The 19,240-nt window shown below is 32.7% G+C and overlaps 2 protein-coding genes and 1 pseudogene across 2 annotated transcripts; all 3 read left to right on the top strand.

Moving 5' to 3' along the window:
• The first annotated feature begins 438 nt into the window (after nt 1–438).
• On the top strand, nt 439–2,223 carry LOC140955700 (epi-neemfruitin B synthase L1AT-like; annotated as a pseudogene).
• A 7,050-nt stretch (nt 2,224–9,273) lies between these two features.
• On the top strand, nt 9,274–13,451 carry LOC118046176 (epi-neemfruitin B synthase L1AT). Its single transcript, XM_073410207.1, has 4 exons — nt 9,274–9,288; nt 10,155–10,559; nt 11,088–11,160; nt 11,874–13,451. Exons 1-4 carry the CDS (start codon nt 9,274–9,276, stop codon nt 13,115–13,117), a joined length of 1,737 nt encoding a protein of 578 aa, XP_073266308.1. The 3' UTR covers nt 13,118–13,451.
• A 2,715-nt stretch (nt 13,452–16,166) lies between these two features.
• On the top strand, nt 16,167–17,658 carry LOC118046175 (epi-neemfruitin B synthase L1AT). Its single transcript, XM_035054968.1, has one exon. The coding sequence runs from the start codon at nt 16,171–16,173 to the stop codon at nt 17,470–17,472; it is 1,302 nt and encodes a 433-aa protein (XP_034910859.1). The 5' UTR covers nt 16,167–16,170; the 3' UTR covers nt 17,473–17,658.
• Nucleotides 17,659–19,240: the final 1,582 nt, after the last annotated feature.

Genomic DNA, 19,240 nt, shown 5'->3' with positions numbered 1-19,240 from the left:
GAATGATGCCGTAATGAAACATCGGCAGAAGTCGCCGCCGACTGTTTTGTTCTGGAAATGAAAAATTCAATTTGATGATGGTGGTGATTGCGTTGAGATAATATTAATTAGCTGTTAATATAATATCAAGTTGCTCGTGTTTGATATTGCATTGTATTTAAATGGATGGTGTGGAAAATTAAAAATTTTAATCTTTGTATGGTTATGGAATTAAAAAATAATTTTTTTTAAAATAAAATTATATTTTCTTAATATATTTTTAAAAAAATATTAAAAAAACAATATTCATGAGATCTGCTGGAACAGGAGACATGATTGATTGACGTTTGAATGTTCAGTCAGAAAACGCGTCAAGAGTTCGCAAGTGGAGTCACTGTTTAGACGTGGTTGATGTTATTGATGGAATCTTGATTCACGGTATTTCGTTTCCGACTTGTAGTGGAGCTGGCATCATATCACTAGTCTTATCGATGGCTATGATCAGTAGCTTTCAGAATCAGATCAAGCTCTATAGTGGTAATTTCTCTGGCCCCTATATAAAACTCCAGTGATGGTAGGTTCTCTTGTATACAATCAAACACGAGAAAGTAGAAAATGGAAGTTCAGATCATTTCTAAAGAAATCCTGAAACCTTCTTCTTCCACTCCGCAGCACCTAAGAACCTATAAGCTTTCTGTCCTTGATCAGTTAGCTCCTCCTCTTTACATCCCCATCATCCTCTTTTACTCACCGGCCAGTGAGAATCTCTGCAAGAACTCTGATCATCTGAAAGAGTCTTTCTCACGAACATTAACTCACTTCTACCCTTTTGCTGGACGAATAAAGGATGGCTTTTCAGTTGACTGCAATGATGATGGCGCTGAGTTCATTGAAGCTCGAGTAGCTGGTGACATATCCATGTACTTGAGCAAGCAGACATAAATCAGCGGCAACAGCTACTACCATGTAGCCCTTATGGAAAGTCATCTAAGCTAAGCACTGAACAGGTAACGATGCAGTTCAAGTCAATTACTTCAATTGTGGTGGGGTCGCAATTAGCATCTGCATTTGGCATGCAGTTGCTGATGCGTCCACTCTGGCGACCTTTGTTAATTGCTGGGCTGCAATTTCTCGTGATCCCAATAACGTTATCGACGAGGTGGTTTTCGACTGCACGACACTCTTTCCTCCACAAGATCTATCAAGCTTCTCTTTGCACAGCTTCGTAAAAGAGGATGTGTCGAGTGAAATCGTGATGAAAAGGTTCTTGTTTGATGGTTCCAAGTTAGCTTCTCTAAGAGATGAGGTAGGCAACGGACCATATTTGGATCGCCCGTCTCGTTTCATAGCTGTTTCAACTCTTATTTTGACGGCCATGATGACCGTAACCAGAGAAAATGAAGCTATGCAGATAAATGCTGCAACCATTGCTGTCGATCTGCGGAGGAGACTGAAACCACCCAGTGCCAAAACAATCAATTGGAAACATCTTCCAAGTGACAATAGCAAAATGGCCAGAGAGTGAAAGTAACGAGTTGAGCTATAATGGTTTAGCTGGAAAACTTCATGAGTCGATAAGGATGATGAATGATGACTTTATCAGGAAGATTCATGCTGGTGGTGGGTACTTTAATCTCCTCAAAAGAACCGGGGAGGAAGCTAGAAAGGGTTTCGAATTTGACGGTGTTCGGTTTCAGTAGTTGGTGCAACTTTCCATTTTATGAAAACTGATTTTGGGTGGGGCAAACCTCTTTGGTTATGTCCTGCCTTGAAGCTTAACAGGGTTGCCATTTTCTTAGATACAAAAGACGGTGAGGGAATAGAAGCATGGATTGGACTGTCCGAGGAAGACATGGTAAAGTTTGAACAAGACCCTGGAATCCTTACCTATGCTTCTTTCAGTGCAAGCATATAAGCTTCATGTCTTCCGGTCCAGATTTTCTATTTGATCTGTCGGCAGGCTCGTTGGTTCTTGATCTATTCAATAAAATTTGCTTGCTGCTGGGACTGGTGGTGGCATCATGCCCCCATACCAATCCTAATGTATCGAGTTGCATAGTAGGATATGGTTCTTTCACTTTGTATGCTTTCAGTCACTTCACTGTATTTTTAGTCCGTACGTCGATCGTTTTCCTTTCTTTATTCGTTGTATCGTCTACAGTTGAAGGAAGCCAGAATCTCTGGCGACCTTCCAGTTCTGTTCTTCAAACTCTTTTATAAATTTAATAATGCTTTTGTTCTGCATCTATAATGAGAACCGATCGAGAGTTTTCAAGTTACAGTAGAGTCTAGCATAAAGTTAGAAATAGAAGCTGACAAGATGATGATTTTTTTTACTTGAGTTATGAATTCTAATCAGCTGATGCAACTCGCTTATATTAGATTAGAGTGTTTTTACTAGTGTTGCAATTTACAATTCTAGTTAGGCCATAATAGCGAATGTATTTGAACATATAAGTAAGAAATCAAAATCAAACATCTTTTAGAACTTTTTTAAACCATCTTTCTTTAATTAAGGATATTTTTAGGGTAATTGGCAATATCTTTGTAGGCACTGTTCATTTTTGATAATGATAAGAATCCTTGTACGTGTTATATATATATTCTTATATATATTCACATGTTTGTTATTGATCAAAACATTGTTTTTTTTTAAAAGTTTTTTTATTTATATTTTTTTGTATTTATTGATATTTTAATATGTTGATTTTAAAAATAAATTTTTTTTTAAAATTATTATTTATATAAATATCTAAATAAAAAAATACTTTACAAAACAATAACTATTAAAATATCAAACAACACACAAAAATAATTCAACAACATATGGAATCTAAAAGTATATGTATTCATCTATGATTTCACTAAATGAGAGATATGCTATATGAGCGATAAAATAACAATATGTATTATTGCGTTCAAAACGATAATTATAACAATCTTTTGTCATTGTTTTGACACGAGTTTTATGTATTTGATATTATTATGCATGATATTTTTAGAAGTATTTTTTTATTTGAAAATAAGTTAAAATGATTTTTTTTAGATTTTTTAATTCTCTTTTGGATAATAAATTTTATAATTTTTAATATCAATATATCAAAAACCATAAAAAAAATATTAAAAATATATCAATTTAATGTATTTTCAAGCTAAATATATTTTTAACACCTTTTTAATAGAGACATGGGTGTACAAATAGGCGAACTACATATTGAACATGATGTTAGGGTTCTGAATATCATACATGCAATGAAAACAATAAAACAAAAAATTTTAAGAGTCCCTAGAATCTCATTAGATAAATTTTATAATTGTTTAAGGATTTATTACCTAAAAATATGATCTTTTTTTGGCTTGAATAATTCTTTAAAGTTAGGTTGTCACAAACCACGAGTTGTTTAATTGTCTGACCTCCAACGATAATCCACAAGAATTATCTTTGAAAAATCTCTTAAATTCTTATTTAGGAGAAATGGATTGCTATGTCTAGAATAATAGTTTTTTTTCTATGATTTAAATAATTTTTTTATCTAACAGACAACCACTAAAAAAATAAAAGGCATAACTTACTATTTATAAATTTTTTTTGAAAAATCTTATAAAATTAGCAAAATATCAATTTTTTTCATTGGATAATATCCATATATTAATTAAAAACAATTTTTTTTCATTGGATAATATACATACTTAATGTACAAGCTTCATTAAGCATTTTTTACCTTTACGGTTGCAAACTATTCCTTGCAATTCCTCCTCCAATATACTTTAGTGCCACAATGATGACAAGTGTTCTTATCTTTCTTAATGCTCCTAATAGGTTTGTTTGTTTTAGAGACAATACCCTTATTTTTTTTATCCTTCATATTCCAATCATTACTCTTTTCTTCAATTCAGCCTCCGCTTAGCTATTCGAATCAAAACATTGAATAAGAATGGTTGTGGGAACTACTAGTTGTGCCCTTCCCCTCGTTTTCTTTGGCTTCAACATCAACGGGTAAAGCTCAAGAGATGAGGAATATGAGAAAGCTTATCTTCTGCCTGCCAAAGACAGAGGGTTCTTTTTAGACATTCTAGAAGACTTAATTAGAAGAACTTAATCTTTTTTTTTTTAAGAGCCCCTTCAATAGTCTTAAACATATTAAACAATTATGTTAATGTACTATTCAACTTGTTCATGTGATAATTTATAATGAATTGCGAAAAGTTTTGGAGTAATAATTATAAGACTAAGTCAATACTTAACTCAGTCCTTGACAAAACTCAAATGACCCAATTTAATATAGTAATATTTAAAAGAGCATCGACCATAAATATTTTAGTCATAGTACTTTGATGCAATAAGAATATTATAGCTATAACAACTATATAATTTTTTTTGTAAATTATTTTTATCTTATAAATTTTATCTTTACTCTATATTCATAATAAAAATATTAGATTCGTTGATATAATATTATTTGAATATTAAAAATAAATTAAACTTTTATTAATAATACATATATATTTATATAAAATAATAATGTCATATATAACTAATTGATTGGTTATAGGGGATGTTAAACTAACACATGAAGCATTACATCTTTCATATTAAAAAATCATAGTTCAAAGTATGATAATATATTTTTTTTATAGCATTAGCAGAAAAAAAATGGGGAAAAGCATGCAAAAACCAGCAAAGACACTATTTAATTACATGGTCCAATACTTTATTGGTGCAATGTTTATTTTGATTGAAAATATTATTTCATTGATAAATATTGTAAATAATAGAAAACAATAAAGACTACAAGTTTTAACCTAGTTTGATAACATATCTAACCATACAAGAGTGAAAAGTTTTTATTTTTTTTTATATAAAAATAAATTACATAGCATGCGCGCGCATATATATATATATATATATATATATATTATATATATATATATATATATATAGTTTACGCCTTATAAATAGAGGCTAGAGTGAAGCCAAATGATGACATCTGCTTGTTTTATTGCTTGGGATGAATGAGAGGTTGGGGTCACGGGGAGTATTATTGAAAATTACTAAAAAATTAGTTAGGTGGGTATAATTATTGAAACTTATATATATATATATAGAATCTAAATTATTCAAAGAATATACCCACCTAACTAATTTTTTAGTAATTTTCAATAATACTCCCCGTGACCCCAACCTCTCATTCATCCCAAGCAATAAAACAAGCAGATGTCATCATTTGGCTTCACTCTAGCCTCTATTTATAAGGCGTAAACTACAAGAATAGTCTTCTTTTTAACCCGAACGGAGGAGTCTGCTCCGTCGGTGGGTGTAAGAACAACGGCATGACGTGTCCATGCCTAACTTTTACCAAAATCCCGGTAGCCAATTAGCCATCACCACACTTTTCAAGCAGCCATAAGATTCTTCGACATTGGTTCCTGGAAGTAGTAGAAAAGATTGTATTTCTGTTTAAAGCGGATTTCTTTGCCTGAAAAAGTCTGTAATTGTTTGATATGACGGTTTATTTTTTATTCCAGATTCATGTCATTAGCCTTAATTTTACCCAATTTAGTTGCGATGATGTTAACATGTGATAAAATAAGTTAATTAAAAATTAAGAAGTCCGACATTTCAAATTTGATAGGTAGGTCCCACCATCACAAATCCTCCTGTCATTAGTTTTAAAATTCCATTCAAAACACGGTTAGATTATGGTTGATATATATGACATTAGGAGTATCCCAAGTCCTCTTAGCCTCCATCTCTTTTTTTTCCCCCCTTTCTATTAATCATAACAAATCGTTATATCTATTGTGATAAAGTGGAACTAAGACCCTATTGGTCTTGCATAAATTTTATTTTAGAAATTATTTTCAAAATTTTTTGTATTTATTTATCATTAAAAAAATTAATCAATGAATATATATATATATATATATATATATATATATATATATATATATTAACTATTCTTGTGTTGTTCATCTCAGCTTGCTGTCTTTCTTTCTTTCTTTTCAAAGTTAGCCATAATAACAGTTATCAATTTAGACCTTGTTTGTTTGTTGGAAAGTATATTTTTTGGAAAGTGAGTTCCAGGAAAGTGAGTTATTTTCTGATGTTTGATAGTGTAATGAAAAATAAGTTGGAAAACACTTTTCAGTGTTTCGTTATGTCATGAAAAATGAGCTGGAAAATAACTTATTAATATTTTATTTTTCTCAAGTTTATTAAAATAATAAGGAACAAATCTTACAAATTAAAAAGTTGAATGAGAATGAAATTGAAAAAAAAATATAATTTCATAAATTATCTTAAATAAAATAAATAATAATCAAAATAATAGAGATCAAATCTAAAAAATAAAAAAAATTGAAAGATGAAGAAATTAAAGTAATAATAATAATTAACATTTCATAAATTATTTCAAATAAAATTAGTAAGAATCAAAAGAATGAGAATCAAATTTGTTAGATAAAAAATTTCAATAAAAAAATGATAAGAAAAAAACAAATAACAATTATAAAAATGATGACCAAAGTTAATAAAAAAAATTAAATTTTAAGAGATGAAATTAAAAAATAAATATTCAAAATAAAATATACATAGCAATCAAAAGTTTGAGGATAAAATTTGATATAATCAGTAAATAATATGATATTTCTAAATTTTTCATAACTTTCAGAAAGTGTTTTTCGCCCAAATTTTTCAAGAAAACACTTTCCTGAAAACTAAACCAAATTTTCGTTGATTAAAAAATGTTTTTTGTTAATCAACTTTTCTAATAACAAACAAACACAAAAAAATTTAAAAAATAATTTTTCAAAAAACAAACATATGCTATGGACTTTCCGTGTATATAAATAATAAAGTATATGTTAATAATATTACACGTGAACAATGTTTTTTTAACAAAATGCTTTGATACACCTCATTTTCTTCTTTTTTCCCTTAAAGGCTTTAGGATGCAATCTATCTATAGGCTGAGCATATCCTAGCCGTTTTTTTTTTTTTTTTCAAAGTTGGGCAACAATTATGGTGCCTTACTTTTCTTTTATAAAAAATGTGCAGCTCCATGTAAGTATTGGTCGGTTCTCTTATATTGAATCAAACACTAGCATCTAATTTATGTTTTTCTTTCACAAGAAAGTAGAAAATGGAAGTTCAGATCATTTCTAAAGAAATCCTGAAACCTTCTTCTTCCACTCCATAGCAACTAAGAACCTATAAGCTTTCTGTCCTTAATCATGTTAAATATTATATTAGTTTCACTTTACTATTAGCTATACATAATATATTTATATCAGTTATAAATTAGTTTGTAACAGACCGTAATTATAGGAGTCTTTCCATAATAGTTTTATTGCCTATTGCTATATAAAGGCAGATGTATTGATGAATTTATATCTTGAAATCAATATACAAATATTGTGAATAAACTTCGAAGAGTAAAACTCAATTCGTTTCATGGTATCAGAGCATGGAAATGCATGACTGATATATCTTTCCCTTGAAATCTTTTTTTTATCTGCATCCTTCTCTGTTTATATATCTTTTTTTCAGTTTACTTCAACAGCAAGATCCTGCATTCTATCTGTAAAGATCCTGCATTTATCTGTCAATTTTTTGCAATCTGTTCTGCTATACAGATATCACCTATTCCAACCAGTTCTTGAAATATCCCTCTGTATTATGATCCTGAAATCTATTCTTGAATCGTGAAACCTGTTCTTGAATATATTTCTTTGGTTCTGCATTTTTATCTTGAAATCCAGTCTTGAATCGTACAAGTCCAACCAGTTCTTGAAATATTCTTCTGCATTCTGATCTTGAACATTTCTTTCTCTTTGCATCCTGAGATCATCTTTTTCCATGATGAATGATAAGACAACAAAACCGACACCTCATCAATACATCTGCCTATGTACGCCGTGATGCTATTCGCAGATCTACTTTAAACAATGAAGCTGGAGCTGGCCATGCAGAATCATCTGCAATGATGGCACGATGAGGTAAGCCAAGAAACTACCGATCAAATGGCCCTACTATTGAAAAAAATCGGACATCAGAAACTCATAACAGCACCTATGAAATTGGAAAGGCAAAGTCAGAATATGTCTGCACACACTATGGTGAAACTGGACATACAAAGATGAAATACTATGAATTAATTGGGTATCCAGAATGGTGGGATCCTGCTAAAGCACCTCGTAAATGAAATTCAAAATCAAATACTCATGCTTTAGTTGCAGTGGCGACGCCTGAGAGATTTATGGCAGAACATCCTTCAAACAAAACCAGTCTCACGACTAAGGAAGAATTTGTGGCAGGACATCAACATCCGAAAGAAACATTCATAAAGGAAGAATCTGGTAAAGTATTTCATACCTCCACTCTTAGCAGTAGAAATGAATGGATAATTGATTCTGGAGCTACTGATCATATGACCTTTGACAAATTGTGGCTTAAATCTTTTAAACCATCATAACAATATATTATATCATCAGCAAATGGTACCTCATCGTCTGTTAATGGGGAAGGATCTGTCATCCTCACTAAAAATATAAGTCTTGACTCCGTATTAGTTGTTCCAACTCTTAATTATAATTTATTGTCAGTAGCTCAAATAACTCTTGCTCTGCAATGCATTGTTATTTTTTGGCCTAACTTTTGTGTTTTCAAGGATATTCAAACTCGGAAGACAATTGGTTATGGTACTAGAAGGGGAAAGCTCTATTATCTGGATTTAGCCCCAGCAAGCTGTCACTAGTTAGCTCAAGCATTCTTCATGAATAAATCTGCTGCAAATATTGAATCTGCTGCAACCTCTGAAATTTGGTTATGGCATAAAAGTTTATGACACTCATCCTTTGGATATTTGAAAAAATTAATGCCAAAACTCTTTGTTCAGCTAACAAACGTAGAGTTTAAATATGATGTATGTGAATTAGCTAAAAGCCATCGGGTTCCTTTTCAAAACAGCATGAGTAAGAGCCCAACACCGTTCATGGTGGTACATTCAGATGTATGGGGTCCAACAAATACCTGCTCTCTTAATGGTAAATGATGGTTTATTTCCTTTATTGATGATCACACACGTATGACATGGATTTGCCTAATGAAATGCAAAAGTGAAGTAAGCTCATTATTCAAACAATTTCATAACATGGTAGCTACACAATATAGTTCTGCAATAAAGGTTCTTCGTAGTGACAATGGTGGAGAATTCGTTAATCAGTAGTTGAAACAATATTTGATTAATCATGGAATTGTTCACCAAACCACTTGCCCTTACACCCCTCAACAAAATGGGGTTGCAGAACGTAAGAATCGTCAGCTTCTTGAAGTTGTTCGAGCCTCGTTATTTGAAGCTCATATGTCAACTAAATATTGGGGTGAAGCTATCATAGCAGTAACATATCTTGTCAATCGGATACCCTCAAGCACATTAGGATTTCAGACCCCACTAAATGTTCTTCATAAAACAATATGCTCTCCTGCTGTGTCATATTTGCAACTAAGAGTTTTTGGATGCACAACGTTTGTTCATCTTCACAAACCATTAAGGAATAAACTGGAACCACTAGCACTCAAGTGTGTATTTGTTGGTTATGCCCAGCATTAGAAAAGGTATCGCTGCTATCATCCACCAAGTAAGAAACTCTACACTACACTTGATGTTGTATTTCATGAGAATAAAATGTATTACTCTCCCCTTGAATCCTCAAGTCAAGAGCACAACAAGAGTAACTGGCAAACATGTTATGACGACCTATATATTACAAGAGATAAACATACTAGTAATGCATCTTCACATACCATGCAAGATGCATTAGATGGAAATAGTGAAAAATATATAGGAGCAGAACAACAACAAACTATTGACAGTAAAGAAGATCGAATAGAGGTGCTGCAATAAAAAACTCAGGTACCTCAATTACCAGCCTCCCCACTATAAGTGTATCCTGAACTTGAATCCATAACTGAACCTCAAGTAAGTTCTGAAACTCAACTCAAAATTTTACCTCACAGAACCACGAGAGGAAAACCCAAAACTTCGTACGAACCACTTCTTACCTCTAATCCTCATTATCCTATGAGTAATTATGTGTCTTATCATAGATTATCAAAGGAAAATGAAACTTTTATAAACCAAATATCTGTTATATCTATTCCTAACAATGTGCAGGAAGCCATAACAGATTTAAGATGGAAAGAGGCCATGAATGAAGAAATGAGGTCCCTTCAAAAAAATTGCACATGGGAAGTAGTTGAGCTTCCTACAGGAAAGGTACCAGTTGGGTGTCGGTGGGTGTTTACCATTAAACATAAAGCAAATGGCACTATTGAAAGGTTTAAAGCAAGGCTTATCGCCAAAGGATACACTCAGACTTATGGGATTGATTATATGGAAACATTTGCACCGGTGGCAAAGATAAATACTGTTCGTATCCTACTATCTTTAGTCGTGAACCGTGACTGGCCCCTATATCAATTTGACGTCAAAAATGCATTTTTGCATGGGGATCTCCAAGAAGAAGTATTTATGGAATTACCTCCTGGATGCATTATGCAAATCAAAGGAAGCATAAAGGTATGCAGGTTAAAGAAATCCCTATACGGGTTAAAACAATCTCCAAGAGCATGGTTCGGGATGTTCACTAAATTCATGAAATCCATTGGATACAAGCAAAGTAACTCTGACCATACGTTATTCCTAAAAATAAAAAAAGGGGAAGTCACAGCTCTAATCGTATATGTGGATGATATGATAGTAACCAGAAATAATCCTGAAGAACAGAAAGCTTTGCAGACTCGTCTTGCACAAGAATTTGAAATGAAATCTTTAGGTCATTTAAAATACTTTCTTGGTATTGAAGTATCAAGATCGAAAAAAGAAATTTTTTTGTCACAACGAAAGTATGCCTTAGATTTGTTAAAAGAAACATGTATGACAGCTTGTAGCCCTGTCAGCACTCCTATAGAAGAAAACCTGAAACTAAGTATACATCCACAACAAATCCACACTAATAAAGAACGTTATCAGAGACTAGTGGGAAGGTTAATATATCTTGCACATACCAGACTTGATTTAGCTTATGCTTTAAGTGTAATCAGTCAGTTTATGCACTCCCCTAGTGAAGAACATATGAAAGTTGTCACCCGTATCTTGCGTTACTTGAAGTCATCTCCAGGTAAAGGAATTCTATTTAAAAAGGGGGACAACTTGAAGATTGATGGATATACCGATGCTGATTGGGCAGGCTCAATACAAGATTGAAGATCTACATCGGGATACTTCACATTTGTGGGTGGAAACTTGGTCACTTAACGAAGTAAGAAACAAGAAGTAGTGGCTAGATCCTCAGCTGAAGCTGAATACAGAGGAATAGCCAAAGCAATATGTGAATTATTATGGATAAAAAATTTAATGCAGGAATTACAGGTTGAACAGACAAGTCCGATGAGGTTATATTATGATAGCAAGGCGGCATGCGACATTGCTCATAACCCTGTCCAACATGATAGAACTAAACATGTTGAAGTTGATAGACATTTTATCAAAGAAAAATTAGAAGAAAAGATTATTGAAGTTCCTCATGTTCGATCTCAAGATCAACTTGCAGATGTACTGACGAAGGCAGAATGAGCCAAATATTTCATACCAGTCTCGACAAATTGGGCATGATTGATATCTATGCACCAATTTGAGAGGGGTGTTAAATATTATATTAGTTTCACTTTACTATTAGCTATACATAATATATTTATATCAATTATAAATTAGTTTGTAACAGATCGTAATTATAGGAGTCTTTCCATAATAGTTTTACTGTCTACAGCTATATAAAGAGGCAGATGTATTGATGAATTTATATCTTGAAATCAATATACAAATATTGTGAAGAAACTTCGAAGAGTAAAACTCAATTCGTATCAGATCAGTTAGCTCCTCCTCCTTACATCCCCATCATCCTCTTTTACTCACCGGCCAGTGAGAATCTCTGCAAGAACTCTGATCATCTGAAAGAGTCTTTCTCACGAACATTAACTCACTTCTACCCTTTTGCTGGACGAATAAAGGATGGCTTTTCAGTTGACTGCAATGATGATGGCGCTGAGTTCATTGAAGCTCGAGTAGCTGGTGACATATCCATGGTACTTGAGCAAGCAGACATAAATCAGCAGCAACAGCTACTACCATGTAGCCCTTATGGAAAGTCATCTAAGCTAAGCACTGATCAGGTAACGATGGCAGTTCAAGTCAATTACTTCAATTGTGGTGGGGTCGCAATTAGCATCTGCATTTGGCATGCAGTTGCTGATGCGTCCACTCTGGCGACCTTTCTTAATTGCTGGGCTGCAATTTCTCGTGATCCCAATAACGTTATCGACGAGGTGGTTTTCGACTGCACGACACTCTTTCCTCCACAAGATCTATCAAGCTTCTCTTTGCACAGCTTCGTAAAAGAGGATGTGTCGAGTGAAATCGTGATGAAAAGGTTCTTGTTTGATGGTTCCAAGTTAGCTTCTCTAAGAGATGAGGTAGGCAACGGACCATATTTGGATCGCCCGTCTCGTTTCATAGCTGTTTCAACTCTTATTTTGACGGCCATGATGACCGTAACCAGAGAAAATGAAGCTATGCAGATAAATGCTGCAACCATTGCTGTCGATCTGCGGAGGAGACTGAAACCACCAGTGCCAAAACAATCAATTGGAAACATCTTCCAAGTGACAATAGCAAAATGGCCAGAGAGTGAAAGTAACGAGTTGAGCTATAATGGTTTAGCTGGAAAACTTCACGAGTCGATAAGGATGATGAATGATGACTTTATCAGGAAGATTCATGCTGGTGGTGGGTACTTTAATCTCCTCAAAAGAACCGGGGAGGAAGCTAGAAAGGGTTCGAATTTGACGGTGTTCGGTTTCAGTAGTTGGTGCAACTTTCCATTTTATGAAACTGATTTTGGGTGGGGCAAACCTCTTTGGTTAAGTCCTGCCTTGAAGCTTAACAGGGTTGCCATTTTCTTAGATACAAAAGACGGTGAGGGAATAGAAGCATGGATTGGACTGTCCGAGGAAGACATGGTAAAGTTTGAACAAGACCCTGGAATCCTTACCTATGCTTCTTTCAGTGCAAGCATATAAGCTTCATGTCTTCCGGTCCAGATTTTCTATTTTGATCTGTCGGCAGGCTCGTTGGTTCTTGATCTATTCAATAAAATTTGCTTGCTGCTGGGACTGGTGGCATCATGCCCCCATACCAATCCTAATGTATCGAGTTGCATAGTAGGATATGGTTCTTTCACTTTGTATGCTTTCAGTCACTTCACTGTATTTTTAGTCCGTACGTCGATCGTTTTCCTTTCTTTATTCGTTGTATCGTCTACAGTTGAAGGAAGCCAGAATCTCTGGCGACCTTCCAGTTCTGTTCTTCAAACTCTTTCATAAATTTAATAATGCTTTTGTTCTGCATCTATAATGAGAACCGATCGAGGGTTTTCAAGTTACAGTAGCGTCTAGCATAAAGTTAGAAATAGAAATACACCTAGGCTGTAGCACAGCGGTGGCAAGGGTTTCTTGCCTCTGCATCCTGGGTTCAAGTTTTAACGTATATGTATGTTACTCATGAGATGTTTTATTTGTTTATTGGATTTGTTTAGTAGATCCGGAGATTAATTATAGTGCGTGTAAGCTTATCCGTACACTTTGAATTATATAAAAAAAAGAAATAAAAGCTGACAAGATGATGATTTTTACTTGGGTTATGAATTCTAATCAGCCGATGCAACTCGCTTATATTAGATCAGAGTTTTTTTTTAACTATCTTTAAGACAAACATCTTTCAGGACTTTTTTAAACTATCTTTCTTTAATTAAGAATATCTTTTAGGGTAATTGGCAATAACTTTGGAGGCACTGTTTATTTTGACAAGGAATCCTTGTACATGTTATATTCACGTGTTTGTTATTCTTATTCTCATCAAAACACTATTTTTTTTTTAAATTGAGTTTTTTATTTATAATTTTTTTTGTATTTATTGATCGTTTTGATATGCTAATTTTAAAAATAAATTTTAAAAAATAAAAAAATATATTATTTATATAAAAATCTAAAAAAATACTTTATAAAATAATAACTACCAAAATAACAAATAAACACATAGAAATAACTCAACAATATATGGAATCCAAAAGCATATACAATGCAATCATCTATGTTTTGACTAAATGAGAGAGATGCTATATAAGCTATAAAATAACAACATGTAATATTGCTTTCAAAATGGTAACTATGACAACCTTTTGTCGTTGTTTTGACATGAGTTTTTATGTGTTTGATATTACTAATGTTTTTAAAAATATTTTTTTACTTGAAAATAAATTAAAATGAATTTTTTTAGATTTTTTTAATTCTTTTTTGGATAATAGATTTTTTTATCTTTAATATCAATATATTAAAACCATAAAAAATACTAAAAATATATCAATTTAATGTATTTTCAAGCTAAATATATTTTTAACACCTTTTTAATAGAGACATGGGTGTACAAATAGGTGAACTACATGTTGGACATGATGTTAGGGTTTTGAATATCATACATGCAACGAAAACAATAAAACAAAAATTTTTAGGAGTCCCTGGGATCTCATTAGATAAATCTATAATTGTTTAAGGATTTATTATCTAAAGATATGATTTTTTTTTGCTTGAATAATTCTTTAAAAAATTGGATTGTCGCAAACCACAAGTTGTATAATTATCTAACTTCCAACAGTAATCCACAAGAACTATAGTTGAAAAATATCTTATATTCTTATTTAGGAGAAATGGATTACTATACCTAGAATGTTATTTTTTTTATTATATGACTTAAATAGTTTTTCTATCTAATAGATAAACACTAAAAAAATAAAAGGCATAACTTATTATTTATAAAAAAATTAAAAAATCTTATAAATTAGTAAAATATCATTTTTTTTCATTGGATAATATCCATATATTAATTAAATTTTTTTTTTCATTGGATAATATCCATACTTAAATTACAGGCTTCATTAAGCTTTTTTACTTTTATGGTTGCAAAGTATTTCTTGTAATTTCTCCTCCAATATACTTATGACAAGTGTCCTTGTCTCTATTGATGCTCCTTATTTTTTTTCAATAGTACTCCCCGTGACCCCAAGCCCTCATTCATCCCAAGCAATAAAACAAGCAGATGTCATCATTTGGCTTCACTATAGCCTCTATTTATAAGGCGTAAACTACAAGAATAGTCTTCTTTTTAACCTGAACGGAGGAGTCTGCTCGGTTGGTGGGTGTAAGAACAACGGCATGACGTGTCCATGCCTAACTTTGACCAAAATCCCAGTAGCCAATTAGCCGTCACCACACTTTTCAAGCAGCCATAAGATTCTTAGACAATGGTTCCTGGAAGCAGTAGAAAAGATTGTATTTCTGTTTAAAGCGGATTTCTTTGCCTGAAAAAGTTGGTAATTGTTTGATATGACGGTTCCTTTTTTAATCCAGATTCATGTCATTAACCTTAATTTTATCCAATTTAGTTGCGATGATTTTAACATGTGATAAAGTAAGTTGATTAAAAATTAAGAAGTCCGACATTTCAAATATGATAGGAAAGTCCCACCATCCCAAATCCTCCTGTCATTAGTTTTAAAATTCCATTCAAAACACGATTAGATTATGGTTGCTATATATGACATTAGGAGTATCTCAAGTCCTCTTAGCTTCCATGTCTTTTTTTTCCTTTCTATTAATAGTAATTACTCGTTATATCTATTGTGATGTAATGAAACTAAGACCTATTTGTTTTGTATAAGGTGATTTTTCTGAAAAAAAAATTAATTTTTTTTTCTAATTGTTTATCATTAGAAAAATTAATCAAGAAATGTTTTTTTAAAATAAATAAAAATATTAACTTGTCTTGTGTTGTTCATCCCAGCTTGCTTGCTTTCTTTCTTTCTTTTCAAAGTTAGCCACAATAACAGTTACCAATTTAGTGTTATTGACTTTCCGTGTATATAAATAGTAAAGTATATGTTAATAATATTACACGTCAACAATGTTTTTTTAACAAAATGCTTTGATACACCTCTCTTCCCCCCCCCCCCCCCCAAATTATGGTGCCTAACTTTTCTTTTATAAAAAACGTGAGCACCAATTCGTAGCCAAAGTAGAAAATGGAAGTTCAGATCATTTCTAGAGAAATCCTGAAACCTTCTTCTTCCACTCCGCACCACCTAAGAACCTATAAGCTTTCTGTCCTTGATCAGTTAGCTCCTCCTATTTACACCCCCATCATCCTCTTTTACTCACCGGCCAGTGAGAATCTCTGCAAGAACTCTGATCATCTGAAAGAGTCTTTCTCACGAACATTAACTCACTTCTACCCTTTTGCTGGACGAATAAAGGATGGTTTTTCAGTTGACTGCAATGATGATGGCGCTGAGTTCATTGAAGCTCGAGTAGCTGGTGACATATCCATGGTATTTGAGCAAGCAGACATAAATCAGCAGCAACAGCTACTACCATGTAGCCCTTATGGAAAGTCATCTAAGCTAAGCACTGATCAGGTAACGATGGCAGTTCAAGTCAATTACTTCAATTGTGGTGGGGTCGCAATTAGCATCTGCATTTGGCATGCAGTTGCTGATGCGTCCACTCTAGCAACCTTTGTTAATTGCTGGGCTGCAATTTCTTGTGATCCCAATAACGTTATCGACGAGGTGGTTTTCGACTGCACGACTCTCTTTCCTCCACAAGATCTATCAAGCTTCTCTTTGCACAGCTTCGTAAAAGAGGATGTGTCAAGTGAAATCGTGATGAAAAGGTTCTTGTTTGATGGTTCCAGGTTAGCTGCTCTAAGAGATGAAGTAGGCAACGGACCATCTTTGGATCGCCCGTCTCGTTTCATAGCTGTTTCAGCTCTTATTTTGACGGCCATGATGACCGTCACCAGAGAAAATGAAGCTATGCAGATAAATGCTGCATCTATTGCTGTCGATCTGCGGAGGAGACTGAAACCACCTGCGGTGCCAAAACAATCAATTGGAAACATTTCCCAAGTGACAATAGCAAGGTGGCCAGAGAGTGAAAGTAATGTGTTGAGCTATAATGGTTTAGCTGGAAAACTTCATGAGTCAATAGGGATGATGAATGATGACTATATCAGGAAGTTTCATGCTGGTGGTGGGTACTTTAACCTCCTCAAAAGAGCCGGGGAGGAAGCTAGAAAGGGTTCGAATTTGACGGTGTTCGGTTTCAGTAGTTGGTGCAACTTTCCATTTTATGAAACTGATTTTGGGTGGGGCAAACCTCTGTGGTTAAGTCCTGCCTTGAAGCTTAACAGGGTTGCCATTTTCTTGGATACAAAAGACGGTGAGGGAATAGAAGCATGGATTGGAGTGTCCAAGGAAGACATGGTTATGTTTGAACAAGACCCTGGAATCCTTACCTATGCTTCTTCCAGTGCAAGCATATAAGCTTCATGTCTTCCGGTAGAGATTTTCTATTTTTATTTGTCAAGAGGCTCATTTGTTCTTGAGCTATACAATAAAAGTAGCTTGCTAATTGCGACCGATCATGTCAGGTCACACCAATCCTTTCTTTATGACATCGAATATAAGACATTTGATTTACCTTTCTAAGAATAAAAGACTTGTGTTCAAGATGTGAATCATAATGGATATGTTTGTTTTTATGGTTAAAAATGGGTATAATTTAATTATGCATATAATTATAAAAATTATTTTTTATTTTATTTTTTTTAATAAACTCCACTCACAAAATTCAACCCCAATCATAAAAACAAACACATCGTCGCGATTGATGTTTCTATTTATGTGCTTTAAGTCACTTCACTGGATTCACCACAAATAAGAAGTCTCACTTTACTTGTACTTTTATAGCAAAAATTCTCATTGTGAAACGAAATGCTTATTTTTAGTACATCCTTTCCTCTCTTCATTCATTGCGTCTTCGACAGTTTAAGGAAGCCATAATTTTTACTGTCCTTCTAGTTCTGTTCCTGAAACTCATTTGTAATGTATTGTTAGGTATGTACTGTTGTGGTTATTTTTTAATGTATTTTTTATTTAGAAATTTATTAAAATAATATATTTTTTTATATTTTAAAAATTATTTTTAATATTAGCGCATTAAAATAATCTAAAAACATCAAAAATAAATTAATTTGAATTAAAGAAAAATTTTTAAAGAAAAAATAAAAGAATTTCAAAATTTTTTCAAAAATATTATTAAAATACAAAAACAAATAAGACCTACATTTCAAATTATTAATTAAAAACACACCATCAAATTTTTCAATCTTGCATATTTGCTCCTTTGCAACCAATTTTCGGTGATCCCCTAGGCATTTTGATATACTCTTCTTACTAATATGTTTTTTTATTTTCTTTCACTATTTTTGTTATTTTTTTAATTTTTTTTTTGTTTATATGAGACAACAATGTTGTTGTTAATTTTAATATAATAGATATAAGAAACATGAATAAAATTGGAAAGAAGATGACACTTGTTAACGTTGTGATGATATTTGATTTGGGGTGATTAGATTGAGTTTGAGAAACAATTTTCTTGAAATATACAGGTTTAGTCGATAACTTGGGATATTATAATTATAGAGGAGACTCTGCTGAAATTTCAAAAATAAAAATAATAATAAAAAATCAAGGTTATTAGAAAATAACTAATAAAAATAATCTTAATTTAATGTAAGATAATTGCAACAAATTAGAACTCAAACTCAATTTAGAAATTTTTTCTTTTTTTTCATCCATGACATTTTCAAGCATTGTCATCACTTTTCTACAACTCTCAAACTTAATTTTATAATTGATTTTGAAATTGTAACCACAAGCTTGGACATCTTGCAACCAATCATTTTAATCTAAATGACAAATGATATGGTTCCATCAGATGACGAAGGACTTGATAGAATTGTTCATGGAGCATTATGCACATACTTATAATTTCCTCTATTCTGGTTGGATTATAGGATTATATTCATTGTGCAAGATGATCCGGACTTAAAATATCGCTTGTAAATAAATTCTATATACAGTCGTTTACTTTGTACAATGAAACACATGAGAGGTTAGACATAATAATGTTTTATTGGTAGGAGCCATTAGAAGAGAGAGGTGTTTTGGAAATCATATAGGTGTTCTTGGCACGTACAAGTTTCTAATTCAATCATGAGGTAGTTATTTTGATCTCATCAGTTGACTT

This window comes from Populus alba, chromosome 6, assembly GCF_005239225.2.
Source record: "Populus alba chromosome 6, ASM523922v2, whole genome shotgun sequence".
In the NCBI taxonomy this organism is placed as follows: Eukaryota; Viridiplantae; Streptophyta; class Magnoliopsida; order Malpighiales; family Salicaceae; genus Populus; species Populus alba.
This window is presented reverse-complemented; position numbering and strand designations above follow the sequence as displayed.